At 37.4% G+C, this 20,151-nt stretch overlaps 1 protein-coding gene across 1 annotated transcript in view; it reads left to right on the plus strand.

Annotated features, from left to right (window-relative positions):
* Positions 1-20,151, plus strand: part of LOC117411047 (CUB and sushi domain-containing protein 1-like) — a 615,018-nt gene that overhangs the window by 272,041 nt on the left and 322,826 nt on the right. Inside the window, exon 4 of the mRNA XM_034921683.2 lies at positions 17,297-17,491. Within this exon, the coding sequence (XP_034777574.2) occupies positions 17,297-17,491 (195 nt within the window). The remainder of the gene's footprint in view (positions 1-17,296; positions 17,492-20,151) is intronic.

Below are 20,151 nucleotides of genomic sequence, written 5' to 3' on the forward strand. Positions count from 1 at the left end.
GACTGGATAACACTTTACTGAACAGAACAGATATTTTCCCTCAAGAGTTAATTCATAGTTGTGAATTCAAATAATTTACTGACATGAAATGAATGAAGTAGAAATAGGGGTGTATCTATCTCTGTCTTATTTTAGAGAGGTGGAAATCATTCCATGGAGAAAACAGGATGAAATATCCTGATAGGACACAAGAATGCCATCTGGAGGTGACTAGTGAATACAAATATATTAATTTCATTAAATATACCACAAAAGCAGAGAGAATATAAATTATAATAATGTGATTAACTTGTTAATTTAAAAACATTATTCTGCAATATGAACTTCTATTAACCAATATTTAATCTAATTGTTATTACTTGAGCAAAAAATGTGCAATGAATACTTTAATAATGAGCCTTTCAGGATTTTTAGTATTAACTCCAGTATTTATTTAATATTTTTTTTATTTAAATACATAAATAAATAAATAAATAAATAAATAAATAAATAATAATCATAGAAACTAGAAAGGCTGTAAGTAATATAACACCGTGTAACAATTTTTTTTTTTTTTGGTTCCTGGGTAGTAAGTGTTATTTCCTAATTGCTTTCCTAATTGCCTCAAAAGTATAGAAAATGGCTATTATTCCCCACAAACTTTGCTTTTATGACCAGGACAGTGACATTTTGAAATTTACCTATTTTCCAGAACATTCCAGATAGATTCAGTGCTGAGTAAACTTGGAGTAATTTCTAGAACTTTCTAGAACTTTCCAGTAATATAAATAGTAGTATAAATACAGGGGCCTTAAGCCCACCAGTTGAATTTAGTTCCAGCTGCCTAAGTGGATACATATCTGCATTTTTCTGAGATGGCATCAAGAGGCTGCAAGCATCCGGCAGACGCATTTTGAGACTTCCTGATGGGTCTCCAAGGCGGTTTTACCAAGTTTCCCTGCTATCTTTGCCTTTGGGACAGCAGGGACACCAAGGCACACTACCACGGACGGGACTGGCCACAGCGGACCGAGTTCTCTATGGGGAGGAACAACGTCAAGTGGGAGCCACTGGTGGACCCCCGGAAGGTGCTGATGCCACCACTGCACATCAAATTGGGCCTTATGAAACAATTTGTCAGAGCTCTAGGTAAGGAGTCGGCAGCCTTCAAGTACCTTCAGGACTTCTTCCCTAAGCTGTCTGAGGCAAAGGTCAAAGCCGGTGTCTTCGTCGGACCACAGATAAAGAAGATCCTGGAGTGCAATGAATTCCCCAAGAAGCTCACTAGTAAGGAGAAAGCAGCTTGGAACAGCTTTGTCGCAGTGGTTCGGGGCTTCCTGGGCAATCACAAGGCCGAAAACTATGTGGAGCTGGTTGAGACTCTGGTGAAGAACTACGGCACAATGGGCTGTAGAATGTCCCTCAAAGTCCATATCCTTGATGCTCATCTTGATAAATTCAAGGAGAACATGGGAGCGTACTCGGAGGAGCAAGGCGAGCGCTTCCACCAGGATATACTGGACTTTGAACGCCGCTACCAAGGACAGTATAACGAGAACATGATGGGAGACTATATTTGGGGGCTGATTCGTGAAAGTGATTTACAGTATAATCGTAAATCTCGAAAAACTACTCACTTCTAAATCTTTTGTAGTTATTTTTGTATTACTTTAGTATAAATACATGTTAATTTGGATTCATATGTTGTTTTTTTCTGACTTTATGTGAACGAAAAGACACAAATTCGCCCGTTTTCTCATTGGAAATAGGTAAATTTCAAAATATCACTGTCCTGGTGTGGCAAAGTGGTGAATACGTGCAGGCCCGGTGTGACAGGAGTGAAAGGAGTCCCTCTTGTAATTCACCCTCCCGACTACTGGCAGCGCTGTGCACAGAGGGCCGAGACAGAGGAGAAAGGCTGAGTAATGGTTGGGGCAGAAGCCGCAGTGGGGGTGGCCATCTTAACTTGGGGCAGGACCTCATGGTTGAGCCCCATTATTGCAATCAGCTGTGCTGCGTTTGATGATTGTTGGGGTGGGGCTCGGCACTATTTAGGCTGTGGGGTTCTGCCATTTGTTTGGTGACTGTGCTGGATTAACACCTGCAAGAGACGTGCTGGTTTGTTTGTTTTTCCTTTATTTCTTTTCAACCACTGAAGTCCTATGTTTGCAGATCCTTGAAGAGCTGTGCGTTTGTTTTCCCTTGCTTTCCCTACCCCTTTGGATACCTGGGCGGATTTGCAGCACAGCTCCTTCTGTGCCTTTGTGTTTGTGAAGCCTCAGGAGGGAGCTGGGGCAGCAGCTGGAGGACACAGGTTGCCACCGCGTGGATGAACCAAGTGAATGTTTTGTTTTAACTTTTGCGTCTCTGTGTAGTGCGGGACTGTTCTATTTACTGTTTTTATTTCAACCCTTGATTACTATTGCTAGTATTCAAGGGGGTTTTTTATTTTTGTTTGTGCAATACGGAATATTAATAAAACCCTGCCCAGCCCTGCCTTGCTGGTGCGCAGGTTGTACCTCACTGGCTGCCTGTCTCCGTCGCTTCCTTCCATAACCCACCACACCCGGAAGAAACAGACAGACAGAGACAGCGAGGTTGGTGAAGCTGAGCACTTGGTTGTGCTCAGCATTTAATAAACAAAACAAGAGAACACAAAAACAGGACACGGCACTCTACGCCAAAATAAAATAGACAAACAAAATGTACTAAACACTAAACAGACAAACGAACAAACACGGTGAGTGAAAACAACTATCAATTTACTTTATTTTATTTTACTTTCTCCTTCTCCTTCTCCTTCTCTCTCTCCTGTTCTCCACTCACCGAACACCCAACCCCGAGTGAGTGCTACGTGTCTCTATATATACTGTTGTGCTGGGATTCAATTACTAATTAATTATTCACTTGAATCCCAGCACGTGAATTCATTACGTGCAACCCCGTGCTCACATATTATTACATACTTTAAATGCACGTGCCTAAATATAATTATACAATTTAAATCCTCGTGCTGCACACACCCATTTATATCCCGTGTACCAACTACAATACACCAACATTTACACACAACATGCAACATACAACACAGAAATGCACACAAGGGCAGGGCACATTGCCACACCTGGTCACAAAAGCAAAGTTTGTGGGGAATAATAGCCATTTTCTATACTTTTGAGGCATAAGCAATTAGGAAATAACACTTACTACCCAGGAACAAAAATTGTGTTACATAGTGTAATTCAAGGTCTTTTAAGCACTCTCAAGTTTGTGTCTCATTCTACTTAAAACAAAATTAGTATATTTATGAATTTATAATTGCAATAAATGCTTTGAAAAAACAATAAGGTTTCTGAAATGGGGCATACCGCTGAGGTGTTATGTTAAGGAAAAGTATTTAAGTGGGAAATACAGCGGAGTATTGCCAGCATAGATAAGAAGAGACCTGACAATGCGTATAGATAAGATAACTGTAAGGTAACATACTTTATAAACAATACATCAAAAGCAAGGATCAAGCCTGAAGGTGTTCGAAGTCCACCTAACCATCAGAAGAGGAAGAATGATCACCAATGCCAACAAGTTGCTGAAGGAAATGAAGGCACAAATAAAACCAGTCCAGACAAGGCTAGACAGAGGTGCTATTGTGTATGGTCAGTGGAGTATCATTTTGAAAGTGTCACCAGTATTATATACCTCCTAAAACTATGAAAATTGATTATGTTCAATAATATTCAATATCTTGGATTTATATGTGGGATTAGGTTTTAAATATGTGGGGGCTGGTCTGTGAACTTGAGCATGTTATTTGAATACATGTGTACAGATGCATGGACAGTGACTGAGAATATCAATATGCAGGGGCTGTTTCTTGAACTCGGGATTATGATTTGAATACACGGAGAATCATCTGTAAACGTGAGCATGTTATTTGCTTACATGTGTACAGATTTGCATGCAGTCTTTGGGGTGCTGTGTGGTCTTCTGGGGTTGTCTTTGGAAAGATTAAAATCTCTTCTGCTCATCTCAGGCATGTTCATTGATGTGAAAATGCAGGGCAGAGCAATCAAGGGTATTGATATTACAGTGCTGTTGGAAAACCTGTGTTTTACAAGCAGTGTAGGGATGGGCATATTGCTATTTCAATCTAGTTTATGCAACCAACTGTTAAGTGTATTGCTGTTTTTTTTTTCTTTTTTAACCTGGATGCTAATATACCCTGGATTGGTTCAAGAGATCTCCTTAATTGGTTTCACTAGAATCCCCTATACAATTATAGCCAAAACTTTTGCATCACTTAGAATTATAAGATTGAGACAATTACAAATAATAATAATAAAACAAATACTATATGAACATAATTTAGATATTTTATTTAACACAATGTACTCAAAGAAACTACAAAATATTGCAAGTGTCTACCGGAAGCCATACTAGTAGAACAGTATTTCATGTTAGATTTTGAATGTCACATTTTACATTTGTCAGTTTTTCATTAAGTATATGGAAAACTACATAGCGGTGTGTAATTCAATGTGTTAACATAACATTATTCAGCAGGTTTCATTCGACTTTATGAAGCTAAATTAGTTAATTCTATAGGGTGATGCAAAATGTTTGGCCATATCTGTAGTTATCCTTTAGGAAACCCTTAATACATGTGGAAATAATTATTCGTTTTATTAATGTACATTTTCATAAATTCTGGTATCCCATTGTCGATGCCCACAGTGTTTTAAACTAAGCATCTTCTTTCTACATTTAAAATCATCCATCCACACTGATCAATGAATACTCTCCAGTTGATGAGTGAGTTATGCAATATGAATACATATTTGTCTTGTCTGCAAATTAAGCCTGGCTCTTTTGGAATACCAGACATTGAGTTAGTCCCTGAACCTGGAGACCAGGGTTTGATCATGAAAAGGCAGGCTAAAATCCCCAAATAAACCCGATATGAACTCAAACATATATATTTTTAAATAAAGTGTGTTTTTGGAAAGTATATCCTTAGTAAATCCCCTTTTCAAAGTGGACGTATGAAGGAAATTTGCTCTCCTCTGAAACTGTAAGAGGAGGACATGTAGCTGACAGACTGCTTTGCTGAGGATCTGTTTAACACTGCAACATTTAAACATTTTATTAAGTGTGTGCTGGTTGTATATAATTTGTGACACTTGTATCAATAAATTAGACTTTAGCCATGACCCACAGAAGCGAGTGATTGATCTTCATATAAGAAAATGACACCTGCAGCTTGCCAAAGAATCCCAGAAAAGCTACTGGTTATATATTTTGTTCAACATAAATACAATGTAGCTAATTCTTGTATTAAGACAGACTTCACTGTATATTTAATTTCATAATAGTTGAGCCTCAAGTGATTCACCTGACAATAGAAAAAAGGAATATATTCTGTGACAAGACGCTTTCCCTAATGGTGCTTTAGCTGGGGATTGGTTTTATTTTTGAGTGCTGTTAGACAGGTAATGTGTAAAAACTTTTCAATAGATGCAGAACTGGGAGCTTTAAGTGGATGTTCCTAAAAACATATCAACTTTCAGTCCCACACTGCACAGCCTGTATCTCAAGTGAAATTGAAACCTCATGCTGGTTTATATATAGATTCTCATTTATCATACTATCTGTTATAATTTCTGAATTCCTTCCTGCTTTGTTTCTGCCTTGGTTTAGTACAGTTCAGTTATTTTAGAACATATAATAAAAAGTCAAACCCTCTCGAAGATCAGGGACCTTGTGCATTTTCTCAATAGGCGATTCAAATTGATTTGTGTCCCATGGTTCATTATACTGGAACATTAGTCCTTTAAGGACCATGGTTGTGTATACACGATCACGGGCCTCGAAATTGGTAACAAGGGCAAGGCTAAAATGGCCTTTAGTTCAATAAATTTGTACAGGGCACCAAGGCCACTAAACTTAAGTCAAGGCCAAAGTATAGGATGTTGTATAAATTTTGCTGAAGATTCATATTGACTACAGAAAGAAACAAAACCGTTTAACTTAATAGCTATTTATTTATTCAGAAAATGCTTTTTTTTTGTAAACCAGCAGCCTAGACAGGGCTCCAGACTAACTTTTTGTTTTACGAGCCAATGGCTCTTAAGCCAAAAAAGAACTGGTCGCCAAATTTAATTGTTAGGTTCCACTAAGAGCAAGTTGGTTGCTACCATATTCAACTGCTTAAAATATAACAACTTGTTAAGACACTAAAGTGGTGCTAAAACAGTAATCTATGCAGCTGATGACTGCAATGAACTCTGTATTTTATATTTGAGACGTTTTGCAAGTGTGTAGGGAATTGCTGACCGCACCATTAATTGTGTCCAGTTGTACTATGGGAAATAGCATGCTGCAGGCAGGCTTGATATGGTAACCTTTTCACTTTGGTTTTTATATTATTGACCTTTTGCTGAGTTTCAGCCCTTCATTATAATTATTTTCTTTAAGTTTTCATTTCATTTTTTAATGGCACATGTCCAACACACAAACCTTAAGTGTATTTGTATTTGTTTTTCATTGTTCTTGTTTTAAATTTCTTGAATGCAACCTTTAATTTTAAGCTACATTTTAGTCAACAGTATTCACACACCTTTGGTCACCATCACAACTTCCGCATGAAACTGCCGTTATCATATTTTGAATTAGCATTTCTGGAGTTTTGGAAAAAAATTGCTGAAATAAATAATTCTGTTCTATTTCTTGTTTCTTTTTTTCCTCATCCACAAAAGCAAAACTTTTGCTACAAAAGATTTTTTCCTAAAATTCGGTTTAGGAAACAGTATATGTGTATGTAACATTTATAAATGTCAAGAAATTAGTGGATATAGCAGATAATGTTTAAATGTTTAAACCCATTTAAATTACGTACATACAAATACAAATATAACTAATTTTTGTTATCAATATTTAAATAACTATTCTGAACAATTTTGATCAAATCAATCAAAGTTATTTTGTTTTGAGGAGTCACACACTCAATGTCAAGTGGACATGGCTTGTTTCATACAGAATGTTCAGAAGAGAATCACCTAGCTAAATTGGGAGCAGGTTTTGTACTTCTAGTTTGGCTTCTGAGGTGCTGTTTTTACAGTAATTCATGTAACAGTTCTTAAGAACTAAACCTAAAGTTGTTTGCCATAACATTACTGCTACTGGCAAATGTTGATGAGAAGAAACAATACAGGAATTGTATGCAGGTTTAAAAACATAAATTGGGAAAATGCCTAATTTCTGTTTATATATTGTGGATCATTTTCTAGCAGACACATACATCATAATTCATTATTATTATTTATTTCTTAGCAGACACCCTTATCCAAGGCGACTTACAATTGTTACAAGATATCACATTATTTTTTACATACAATTACCTATTTATACAGTTGGGTTTTTTTTTTTACTGGAGCAATCTAGGTAAAGTACCTTGCTCAAGGGTACAACAGCAGTGTCCCCTACCAGGGATTGAACCCACGACCCTCCGGTCAAGAGTCCAGAGCCCTAACCACTACTCCACACTGCTATGGAGACACACTTAAAAAAGTGTGTCTGCATTGTTGAGTGCTTTGTTGGGTACTAATGTTAAAAACGTATCCATTCTGTAAGGATTCTGTGTCACAAATCATACTCTTCTAAAGTTACTGTTATTAGTTTTAACAAGCCCAGCATTAATATACCATATGCATAATGGGATTTGGAGAGAAGGGTTTATGGGCAGTAGTAAAACAGTTATCCATCTTATGACTTGGAAGGCCTATGCTCAGTAAGTTATATGGTCTCAGCTCATTTACAAGAAGACATACAACTATGATGACATTGACTTAGTAAAGTTAATACAGTATGTGCTGCCCAAAAAGGGGCTGAATATACATAGAACACAAATGAGAACAACCTAATCTCAGTTTAAAAACCCTTTAAGGTCCAAGCTATTTTCACCTGTTTTTTACTGTTAGATTTGTGGCTATAACTCTTTAACTATAAAGGTTACAGGTACATGTCATACATGAAATGAATAACAAAAAACACAGAAACAGAGAGACGCTTTTTAGAAAAAAAAAAACATTTTTTAGCATGGCCAGCTCAAATCAACCGAAACCAAAACACTGATTCATTGAAAATGTGTAAAAGAAAAAAAAAAGAAAAAAAAACGCATTCAAATTATTCGTCCCAAGCACCATGATCATGTGGCACAAATTGGGCTGTTCACTGTGGTTGAATGGCCAGGACTGTGGCAACATAACCCTAAAGAGCTCTGGTCTCGCGCATCTGATCCACAAACACGAAAAACAAATATATATTAATCAAAAAATAGGTCCTTGTGCCTTCAATGTCACTATTTCTCTTGTTTTGTAAAGATTTTGTGTGATTTCCATTACACAAGAGTAGATGTTAAAACTCGCCAAGATAAACACCAACTAAGACGTAGCTTTACAGTAAACTAATGTGATCCATAGGTGTCTCCATCCATTTGCGCTTCCTTCCATATGATGATGTAGATATCCGTCTGTCAGGTGTTGATGGCTGAAGTGTAATGCTGGCTCCAGGGATCAGCTTATTTTGCCTCCCTAACGCATCAGCACACATAACGGCTGCGATGCTGGCTCCTGGGGCTCAACCACAGTGCGGTCTCCCCAGCGCATCAGCATGACAACCGTTTGGATTGAGCTAAGTAGGGTACATCTCTGGGGTCCTTAAGTGGGCACCTTCCATCCTTGGTGTTTCATCGACTAGCCCACGACACCTCAAGAGGGCTCGACGGTGATTATGGCGTCCGGCTCTTTTCTGGCGTCCCAGAATCACCCCCCTCCGTCCCCCACTCAACTCAGCCCAGCTTACTTACCTGTACATCAGCGTTTCTTTCTTTCTATTGTACTTGAGCTCTCCAGCCAGAATCTTTCCGTCTCAACCACAGCCAGTTGCTTCTCCTCTCTGCTGCTTCAGATAAGTTCTTCACTGTGCGACGCAACTCTTGGCCACTGAATCCGACGTCCCTGAGAAACCGGGTTGTAGAGTGTGCCACAAATCCTCGACAACCCACCTCCACTGGGTAAACCCGGACTCTCCATCCTCGCTGTTCCGCTTCAGTGGCTAGTTGAGCATACCACAGTTTCTTCTTCTCATACGCCTCATCTACAGCATCCTCCCATGGCACTGTTAACTCTACCAGGTGAATAAGGCGTGCTGATCCAGTGAAAAGGTGTGTTTACTGCACCGAGTAGGTCTGTCTTCAGGTCTGTCTTCAGCGCAGCAGCAACATTCCAAAACACTCATATTCAAGACTCTCTCCTAATGTGGTCTACCAGAAATACACAAATAGGACCTCATTTTAAAGTTCTGAATCTCCTCTTTCCAATGAAGTATCGGACAAGCAGTGCTGTCTCTCACAGTGCCCGAGTAAAAAGAGTTGAAGAGCCAGGTTGCCATCTAGATATTTAACATTGGGCAGACCCTAAGGTGGTATCGGGTCAAGAAAATAAAGGATGGTACCAATTTGAAGGATCGTACAAATTTTCAATAAATTGTAAGTCGTTTTTAAATTAACCTTTCATAAAGTGACAGGATTTAAGAAAACTTGCTATTTATTTAATTTAAGTACACACTATTGATTTTTTTTTTTATCAAGAAGGTTTTTGGTGAAAAATACATCTCAGTAGACCTGATCCAGCAGCCAGAGAAAAGTGGAGGGTTCCTTAGACACTGACAGCTTTAAGAGTGTTTACCTATCCATCAAACCCAAGACTTCCCAGAACAGACTGCAACTTTACTGTGGTAAAAAAGTTCAGTTTTTTGCCAGGTGTCTCAACACTTTTTTCTAGTTATAGTAATTTAGAAATGGCAAATTATAATTACATATACCTTAAAAATTGTATTGCATTAAATCTACAATAATAAAAAAATAGCTTGACCTTGTAATACACAACTGTTACTATAAACATGACATATTATGCAATAATTTTATAATATAGGACTACACTTTATCTTTGTATTTGTGTGTATTTATGTATCAAATGGCTACATCACCCAAGTGGACAATTCAGAACTAAAGGCTCATATGGCAAGCAGACTGCAAAGCAGGCAAGCAGACTGCAAAGCTTCCCCATTTGACTTGATTCTGACCTGGAGGGACCTTTCTCTATAGCAGAAAGAATGCAATTTGTTCAGTCCAAGAATTATTCAACCCAAAGCTTTGAAAGGCTAAAGGCTATCAATATTGTGCATGATCCGTATCACAGTATTCTCAACTGGATGACAGCACACGAGAGGCTATTCAACTGAACCTATAAAACAAACCCCATTAATTCATAACTAGTTGCCACCTCTCTGGTTTTATTCACCATTTTATCCTTACACCTCAGTTTTAAAATGCTTAAACGTTCACTTTAGGTCACCCCGTTTTCTTTCCTTGTGTTGACATTGTTTCACTTTTTATTTACCATCCTTCCTGTTAATGTACTTTTCTATTCCATAATTGATTTATTTATTTATTTATTTATTGCATTTATATAGCACTTTTTATACAAAAGTATCGCAAAGCACTGTACAGTACATAGCAGAAAAAAAGAACAAACCACAATACATGTCACACATACAACTGCCACAATCAGACGATTTAAATAACAGTATACACAATACAAAAGCAGCAATTTTAAAGTTACATTAACTTCATGATTTTGTTTACTGACAACTTTTATTTCCTTGTCTTTCTCTTCACTGTGCACTCCCAATAGAGCACTTTGAAACCAACTGTACCTTAGCTGTTAACTGCCAACCTTGATAATATAGCAACTAAACCCCCACATACAGTAGGTTACTGTATTAACTGTCAATTACAGCATTGTATTATATATTCTAAGTGTATAACGTGCAAAACATGGTTTACCAAGGAGAACAGTTGAAATGATGTTGGTGGTCCCAACCTAACCCCCCAGTGTAAATACAGTGGCACAAATGGCTGCCTCTGCTTGTAAGTGTAAGCATGCATGGTGCCTTACTATAGCCAGTGGCGTAGCCAGGATTTTGTTTCTGTAAGTAAAGATTAACTCCCAACTGGCAATGAACTTGAAAATCGCCCTATTAAAGAAACAAGATGTTTCACGTCACAATCACATTTAGAACCACTACTATGCAGTTATCAAACATATAAATTAAATAACAGAAAGAATCTTACCTGATGTTTAGATCCCCAAGTCCATCCTCCTGTTTTTTATTGCAAACTTGTCGAGTACTTACTCGGTTTTACAACAGCCGTTTAAAGCATGATTCGCATGAGACTAAAAACCAGGTATCCTCATAGTTGGTCAAAACTAGAGGACGTCTAGTAACCTCCCATATGTTGCTTAGTTTCTATCAACGAAAATCAGTAAATTCAAAATGAAATGCAATGTTGTGGCCAGATAGGACGCTTTTGTGCATGATTTGTAAACAATGAACTGGGTTTAAATAACTCATTTCGTTGTACCTTTTCCAAAAGCTGCAATAACCATCTCGTCCTTTGAGTGATATGTATTTCCATACATATCTTCAAATGCACCGTTAATCATTCATTTAACATGCTGCGGTTATACGCATACTTGAAACCACCGCCGGCAGTCATTGACGGTTACATTTATCAATATTAAAATGAAATACAAACTATACAAGCACGTCATATCAAACATCTGCACAGCCGAAATGCTGTATTTAAATGATTTATTTTCTAACTTACCACACATAAAGCACCACTTGTGCTTGAAGTAATGGAGATTGCTGCCAACAGGAAGCAACCCGTTTGTCCATATCGTTGAGTCGTGTATTAATTGAAGCAATTGCGATGGCGATGGGGTAAATGAGAGACTTCATGTCCTCGAAAATGTTGTTATGAAGCTGAAGGTTGGGATCTGTTCGGGTGCGCTGCTCTGGAGAGGAGGGAACAACCATGACTGGAGAGGAGGGGCTGTGCTGCGGTCTGTCCTGGGACTCTGGGCGAGCGAGTTTGCGGAAGCACGCTTGTGAGAAGGAGGCAACGTGGGTGTAGCAGATAAAGGTACAATTATTGAACAACGCCATACATTCGCTTCCAGCCGGGATGTTGATATTGTTGTCATGCAGTGTTTTTAAGAGTTTGGCGAGTGGCCAATCCTTATAAAATTGCTGCTCTGGAGGCTGAGCCTGCTGGCGGGGGCGTTTTGATCTTCGTAGTGCCGGGGCAGCAGGTCTGCTGCAGAGAACAGGCCGCAGCATATGAAAAAGTGAAATGCAAGAGAAAGAGTTGAGCTGTGACTGGGTTTAAATAGGGAGTTAATAATGATAGACAGGTGAAATTAGGAAAAAGCGAAGCCCTGGCTCACGCCCCCCGAACTTTCACTAAGGTTAACATGAAATGAGTTGGGGAAGTACATCATTGTTGTAGTGCACAAGGGTTCACCAAAAGGCTTTTGATCGCTGTGCATCCTAAATTGGCTTCCCCACCACATTTCCTCATGCTCAGCAATGAGTTTAATAATAATTAGCATGGCAATAACAATCTAAGTCAAAACAACAACCGGAAAGTGCACAACACATATAACATTAATTTTGAACTATGCATGTTAAACATTAATACTAATTTGTTTGCTTTGTCTATTTGTGTGTATTTGTGTATCAGTCTCAAAAGTTAAGTTCTATTATATTCATTATATTCTAATGTAAAATACATATATTTAACATTGATAGATATTGCTTTTTTTAGCTCACCTAATTATCTGTACCCCCAAATTTGTCACAGTGACTGACGCATTACACTGCAAACATTTGTGCCTTAACCTCCTGCAATTTGTTTTAATTGACAGACATTACAAAGTGGACTGTTTTTCTCTTCATACAGTGGCTTCAAGAAACATTTGACAGATTAAAGGAGTAGTTTATACCGTTTGCATTTTATTTCTTACTTGTTGTGTATCATATTATGTTCTGTGTGATTCTTGGATATTGTTTCTGATTTGAGTATGTCACAATAACTAACTGTTCCATGTAGAGTAGAACCCAGATTACCCAAACTCTGATTATCTCCATATTAACTGAACCAACCCTTTCCACCTTGCCGCAAAAACAGCACACACCCGGAAATGCAGTAAATGTTCCTGTGTACTTCCTGTATTGGTTTCGCTTTCCATTGTAATCAGGTTGCGCCTTTTCAGCACTACAATATGGCTTCAACTGTCTCTGCAAACAACCGAAAATGTGTTGTACTACCTTCACAAATGAAGGTAGAGATTTCAGATAAAAGAATAATGGAGTCACTCAAAAAAATTGCAGGTATACGGTCTGGGAACATTTCTGACATTAATGCAATGCTGAGCAGATTATGAAATATAGTATGACTAACACAGCTGATTCTGCAAGTGGGCCGTCATCACGGACGACCATGAAGTTTAATAAAGACACTAATCTTGATGAAGATGTCTATCTGTCAGTGGTTTATACATGTGAGAGAGGAATATATCCTTATATCAGCAACCCTTTACTCTGTGAGAAGACTAAGAATGTAATCTGTCAGATTTTCTTCTAGCCATTATAAATGTGAGTGCTACTATTCTATACTATATTGTTATTGCTAGTTTTAACTTGCATTACTCAAATCTGTTTCTAAAGCTAACATTTTGCATATATTGTAAATGTTTAGGAAAGGGGTGAATGTTTTATAGTTGTCTGGGATGGCTCAGCGTCACAACAATTAACATCTTAAAATAACTGGGGGAAATATCTTAATTTCTTTGGGGTCCACTCCATGTTAAATATCCTGCCGGTGACCTGAAGCTTTAACTCTGCAAATGCAAATGGTATAAACTACCCCTTTAAACTGTAATTGACCTTTCCAAGCTTTCAAAAACTAAGATTTATGATTAATTATAAATAAGTTAGCATTAAAGAAAAAAAAAGCCTTGTTTAAGGATTTTAAACGACAACTATTGGCATGTTACCTGCTGTGAAAATCGGGCAGGTGTACATGAATCAAACAGGTGTTACTTATTTCTGGGGTCTCGTTTTTGATGGGGTGACATTCTTAGACTGCACTTGTTTACGAAAGCTTTTAAAATGATTAAGAAAACAACAATTTAAATATTGAATATACAAAACTATATAACCATCTTGCATACATATGTTCATTGTGCTTGACTTTCAAATAGTCATTTTTTTGTGCAGTAAACACCTAATTGAAGAAAAAAATATTTTAAAAAAAAGTTTTTCCTTTGAGATAGAAAATATGTTAAAATATGCACAAAACTCCCAAATAATAACGTTTTGTTTTTTTCATAAAACTAATAAAACTGTATAATTCCAACAGAAACTCACCTAATTCCTGTATCCATTCAGAGTCCACCCACAATTTATAGAAGAGCTGTTTTGAGTACAGGAGAAAAGGCATTCCATTTCTAGATTTAGAACTTCACAATCACGGAATGACTTTACGTAGGACAATCTCATGAAGTACCTTTAAGTAATGCATTCCGTTATCTTTTCGGTTGTAATTGTTGTTATGTGGGATAATCCCCCTAATCAGAATCCTTAACGTAAACTTATGTTTCCTGTCAATGGGTTTGTGTGAGCAGATATTTTTGATATCCCTGTATTTAAATAATAAAATAAAAAACAGGCCTGAATCATTGGAAGGTTTCGTTCTTTTTTCCATGTTAGATTACAGTAGAATCTTGTTAATTGCGTAGCCCATGTGCCTAACAGTTTTATGCAATTAACCAGGGTATGCAATTATCAGTAACATATACATTTAATTGTATAACATATAATTGCATACAATTGTGAAGTAGGCTACATTTCTTTTGAAAATATATGTTCCTTATTCTGGTTAAATGCATAAAACTGTGAGCACACGGGATATGCAATTGACAGGAATCTACTGCGTGTGCATTTTCATAGGAACTTCTTTTAAAGTTAACAGGAATATGCAATTATCATGTATGCAATTCATTGTAATGCACTGTACTTGTACAATTCTTAAACCTTAAACATCCAGTAATTTTATATTGGCACACCATGGCTGCATTGTAAAAAAAAAAAAAATCTGTAAATGTAGTTTTTTTCTTCATTTTCCAGAATATATATCCACTGACTGGCACAATACTTCTACACGGCTCTTACAACAAAATTAATTTCCTCTGCAACAAGTATTAGGCCCCCACCTGTGCCTCTCACTCAAATTCTATGCAGCACAGACTCTGTGTGGGCCTAATGGTCTTAATACCTGCTGCACATGAAGTGATCTTATACTGGGCAGTCAAAATAAATTGAACCTGTGGAGAAATTCTATAGAAAATCAGGGGTCGCAGCTGCCAACTGACATGATGTCACAGCGCATCCGCCACCTTCGTAAAGGAAGGACTTGCACATTATGAATAAATCTTGGGGAACAAAATGTTTTTCAGACAGAAAAAAACCTTTTAGAAAATCCTCTAAAATTAAAAATGTACCTTGAAAAAAACCTCTGCTCATTTCTTACCTCCAGATTACCCTGAGCAGATCTGGAGGGAAAACCTCTGATCTGGCAACACTGACAGTGACTCGGAGGCTAAACAACAAAACCTGTTTTCTCATGCATATATATGACTTTCGTGAGATTTGATTGGCTTGTAATGCTGACATTTTCAGGTTTCCTTTACCCATGGTGCTTGGCACTGCTGCTTTCAATCATCCCTGACTCAAAGGCTTTCTCATATTATATATATATATATATATATATATATATATATATATATATATATATATATATATATATATATATATAATTCTGCTGAGTCAACAGCAAAATTACAGGCTGTATTACTGTAGTATTTTTTAACATATAGGTAGATGGATTATGTTTACAATTAGGCATGAATTTTGACATTGATGTCAAAAGTGTGAAATCCAATAGATAGTTGCTGCAGTAGTATGTCTGTGTTGTCATTTCAAACCTTTTCACAAAAAAAACATTAAACTTTAAAGCTGCAGTGTTCATTGAGAAATCACGTTATGAAAAAACACATTTGTAGGTGTGTAACAGGGCAAGCAGCCCTGTACATTGATTTATTTTATTTTAGAACAGGGTCCCCCTCGGCACCTGTGTTATTTTGTATTTGTTCATTATGATTTAGTATTGTATTTATATGACGGCAAAACGCTGCGGGTTGGGTTATTGTTTTTGTTATTTATGTATTTAGGACGGTGTAGCCGATTTGTTTGTTTTGTTTAGCGTGGCTGGGTAGCCCCATCCACAGCACTTTAATTAATAAACTTGTGCTGATTGTGGCCGAGTGGTAATAGGATAATTACTAGCCAGTTAAACCCCTCGGCCACGGTATATAAGTTTGCAGCTCTCTGCGCTCGGTGTGGGTGTTAGAGAGGAGACAGCGAGCGAGCAGAGAGACGGAGATTGAAAACGAAACTAAAAGAAAACCTTAAGGATCAGTGAAGGCTATAGCCCAGCCTGATCGCGTTGTTGTGTTCGTGATTATTTTTGTTTACCCTTTTATTTTGCTCTGTGAGCTCTTGTTTGAATATTTTATTTATTTTTGTTAATAAAAACGGTGCACCGCGTCTTTTTGTTTGGAAATCTGCAGTACTTGGTGTCAGTTTATTTACGTTCCTGCTTCTGCCGTGACGTCACCGCCCAGCCACCCTGTCACAAGGTGAAAAACACCTTTTAGTCTACTAAAATAAACGGCTCTACATAAATTCTTAAGTAAGAAATTACAGTGTCCCATGTTAAATCACAACACAAAATAATAAATCAACATTTTAATTTAAAAGCAATTCATATGTCTGTCTCAAGAGCATTTTCTTGTGTACTATGGGTATGTCCTGTAAAATAATCATGACCTCTGAGAATTATCTGGGATAAAAACAAATGGATGGTTAGCATGGGACTAAATTTCACTGATGTCGGAAAAAATTCTGAAACCACCTGTTTATGTCGTGATTTTTAGTCTTGTGTGAATCGGGCTTTAGATTGCACATATTTACTGGTACACCTGGTGGTCCCTGCTGGAACCACTGGTACTGGAGATTAAAATGTTGAAACCCACTGTTTGAAAGGCAGTAGGACAAATGAAAAATGTCTCATTACGCGTCACTTTGAACAGCTCAGGGGGTTAATACAGTGTCACAGGTGGCAAACATTTATCTCTCATGTCTTCGCTTATGTCTTCTATGTATCCAGTTATGTTATTTAACTGTTCCTTTCCCTGTAAAAACATAAATTGAACCTGCCAGAATAATGCCGATGGCTTGAGGACTTGCTTTTTGAGAAAGATAATTAACTGAAAATAAATTTGTGTATTTACAGTATTGCCGAGTCATACCTGTGGTAATCCAGGAGTGATTCCAAAAGGAGTTGTCCATGGATCACGATTCAATATTGGAGACAAGATTCGCTACAGCTGTGAGACAGGCTATGTCTTGGAAGGTCATGCAGTGCTGACATGTATTGTGAGTCCAGGGAGTGGAGCATCTTGGGACTTTCCAGTTCCATTCTGCAGAGGTAAGAATCTAATATATAAAAAAAAACAGAGGGCTAGGTTTCCTAAAGTGTTGCGCCTAGCAAACGAGTCGGAAGTCTTGGGTGAAATGTTCTAAACATGCGCAATGCTATTTGCGACTTTTTAGGGAATGCTTTGCGGCAGCAGTTTTTCTTTGCAGTTCAACCTCAGATTAATATGTAGTTATGGGCGTTCCTGCATAAATTCACAAAAAGGGGGTGGAGATAGTGAAAATCAGGGTTCTCAAATATTATAATGATATGTACGAAAGATGCAGACAATTGCGTCACTTACAATTGCATCAGAACTTTTGAAAGCATGTTTTAAACAGTCGCAATTGTTGCTGGCATTTCCCAGTGTGCCTTTTACCATTACACATGTGCTGTTAACTCCTCCAGCTCTGTATAAGAGCTATTCTATTAATATGCAGGTGGTTTGTAATTGTGTACAATTTAGCACTACATCACTGACTAACTACATTTGGCTTATAGGCTACTCATGATAACACAAATTAGTGGTATAATGCAAAATGTGTTGCTAGTCCCTTGAAATTCGTATTAACAAGAATTGACTGTCCTCCTGTAAGTATCATAAATTGTCAATGCGGCACCATGCACCTAGGCTAAAGTAAAAAGAAAGTGTGCTAGGTGTTTATTGTACTACTGTACTGTATACTGTTTAGGTGTACTGTACAGATTTATATATTTTTTCATAATGTAACATGTTGCCAACCCAAAACACATTAGTGTTATTTCCAGGGCCGGCGCAAGGAATTTGCTACCCTAGGGAAATGAAATTTTGCCACCCTCCCTTTTCACTCTTTTTTAAAATGTATATATATATATATATATAGAGAGAGAGAGAGAGAGAGAGAGAGAGAGAGAGAGAGAAACGCTGCGTTGGAAGTAAAACAAGATTCCAAACTTGCTGCTTTTAATTACTGCACTAAATAAAATAAAATAACAGCGAATCTCTGTTTGGGCCGGGGTTCACACCAAATCAATAAATAAAAAGAACTCCCTCGCTCCGTCTGCTCTTCCTCTCACTTTCCTGTTCTCTCACTCGCTCTTGTTCTCTGTTCTTCCAACTCAGTATGGGCTCTTTCACCACTTCACAGATAGGCACTCTCTTTCAGCCGTTAACTCTGACCCACACAGCCTCACTTCAGTCGAATCTATATGCGTTCTCTTAACTACTATAAAACTGGTATCTAACGTATAGGTTAGTGATCATATAATCGTGCACAACAAATCCTCTGGTACTTTTTTCTAAAAGCAGATCCTTGACTCTAATTTCAGTGCCTGGGCACCGATGAAGCAATCTCTTTTCCTTGTTGTGTCAAGATAATTATAAGCTGTAGGTAAATCAAATATTTTTTTTCTGTGCCTTTAAGCAGTGTTGCCAATTTCTTGCCAAATCTACTGACTTTAAGGGCTGACTAGGCGAGATTTGTTGTCAAAAGCAACTATCTATTTCCAGGCCAATCATCGAAGAATTTCAGAGATATAAAATCGGTAAAACGTTTCAATTATCTTGCATCAGCAACGTCCTTTTATAAGAATCATTGTCAGGTAATTAAATGAAATCCAATAATGCCTTGCCCCATTTGAATATACAAGGAACTTCAATGTGTCCTTTGCTTAGGAACAGGATCAACAACCACAAGCCTGTTCCCAGGGGAGACCAGATTTTGCGTGGTACTCCACCGGCATAATTAATTACAGAAATGAAATAGACAATAAGAAAAGTGAATAAGTAAATAACAATAAATAAATAAATAAATAAATAAATAAATAAATACAAAAAGCGGGTGTTACATACTTTCTTTACATTTCTTACATTTTTAGTATATTCATAGCTGGGGCCCATCTCTGATAGAACTTATCTTTCTGCAATCTTAACATATATATGATTTTCTCCATTACAAACACGTCCCTAAATTTGTTCAGCCACATCTCATATGTTGGAGGATCGGCTTTAAGCCGATTCACAGTGAGAGGTTGTTTTTTTTGCCGCTGCTAGTAAGATCCACAGAAGATACTTCTGATCTTTGCCTTCTACATTGTCTGGTAACACACCTAAAATTGCAACCTGGGGTTCCTGTTGTATGTGTACACCATATATATCAGTGACTATTTTAAAAACTGACTTACAGTAGTCAGTTTAGGGCAAGACCAGAATTTATGAAGATGATTTCCCATTGTCTCACCACATTCTCTCCAGCAGTTGCTTGTGGATGTAGAACCTACCTTAGCAGTTAGTTGTAGGGTTCTAAAGAATCGACTTAAAACTTTCCACTGGAATTCCCGCCACATATTTGAATTAATAACCTTATGTGCTTCCATATAGATGTGCTCCCATATCTCATCATTACTCTTTTGATGCAATTCAAGTTCCCGTTTTCTTTTCATATGGTAAGAATTATTAGGATCCATTAAAACAGGGCTTGATAGATATTTGCAATTTCCTTAGAGCTAGACTCCTTTTTTTGGACCCTAAGAAAATAAAGTTCAATGGGAGTAGGTGCCTGTCCTTTTTCCCCAATTTTTATTTTTAGAACTGTAATCCCTAATTTGCAAATAGCAAAAAAAGTCAGTTTTCGGAAGTTGAAATTCTATTTGTAGCTGTTCAAAAGTTTTCAATTGATTATTTTTTAAAAGGT

This window comes from Acipenser ruthenus, chromosome 6 (genome assembly GCF_902713425.1).
Source record: "Acipenser ruthenus chromosome 6, fAciRut3.2 maternal haplotype, whole genome shotgun sequence".
NCBI lineage: Eukaryota > Metazoa > Chordata > Actinopteri > Acipenseriformes > Acipenseridae > Acipenser > Acipenser ruthenus.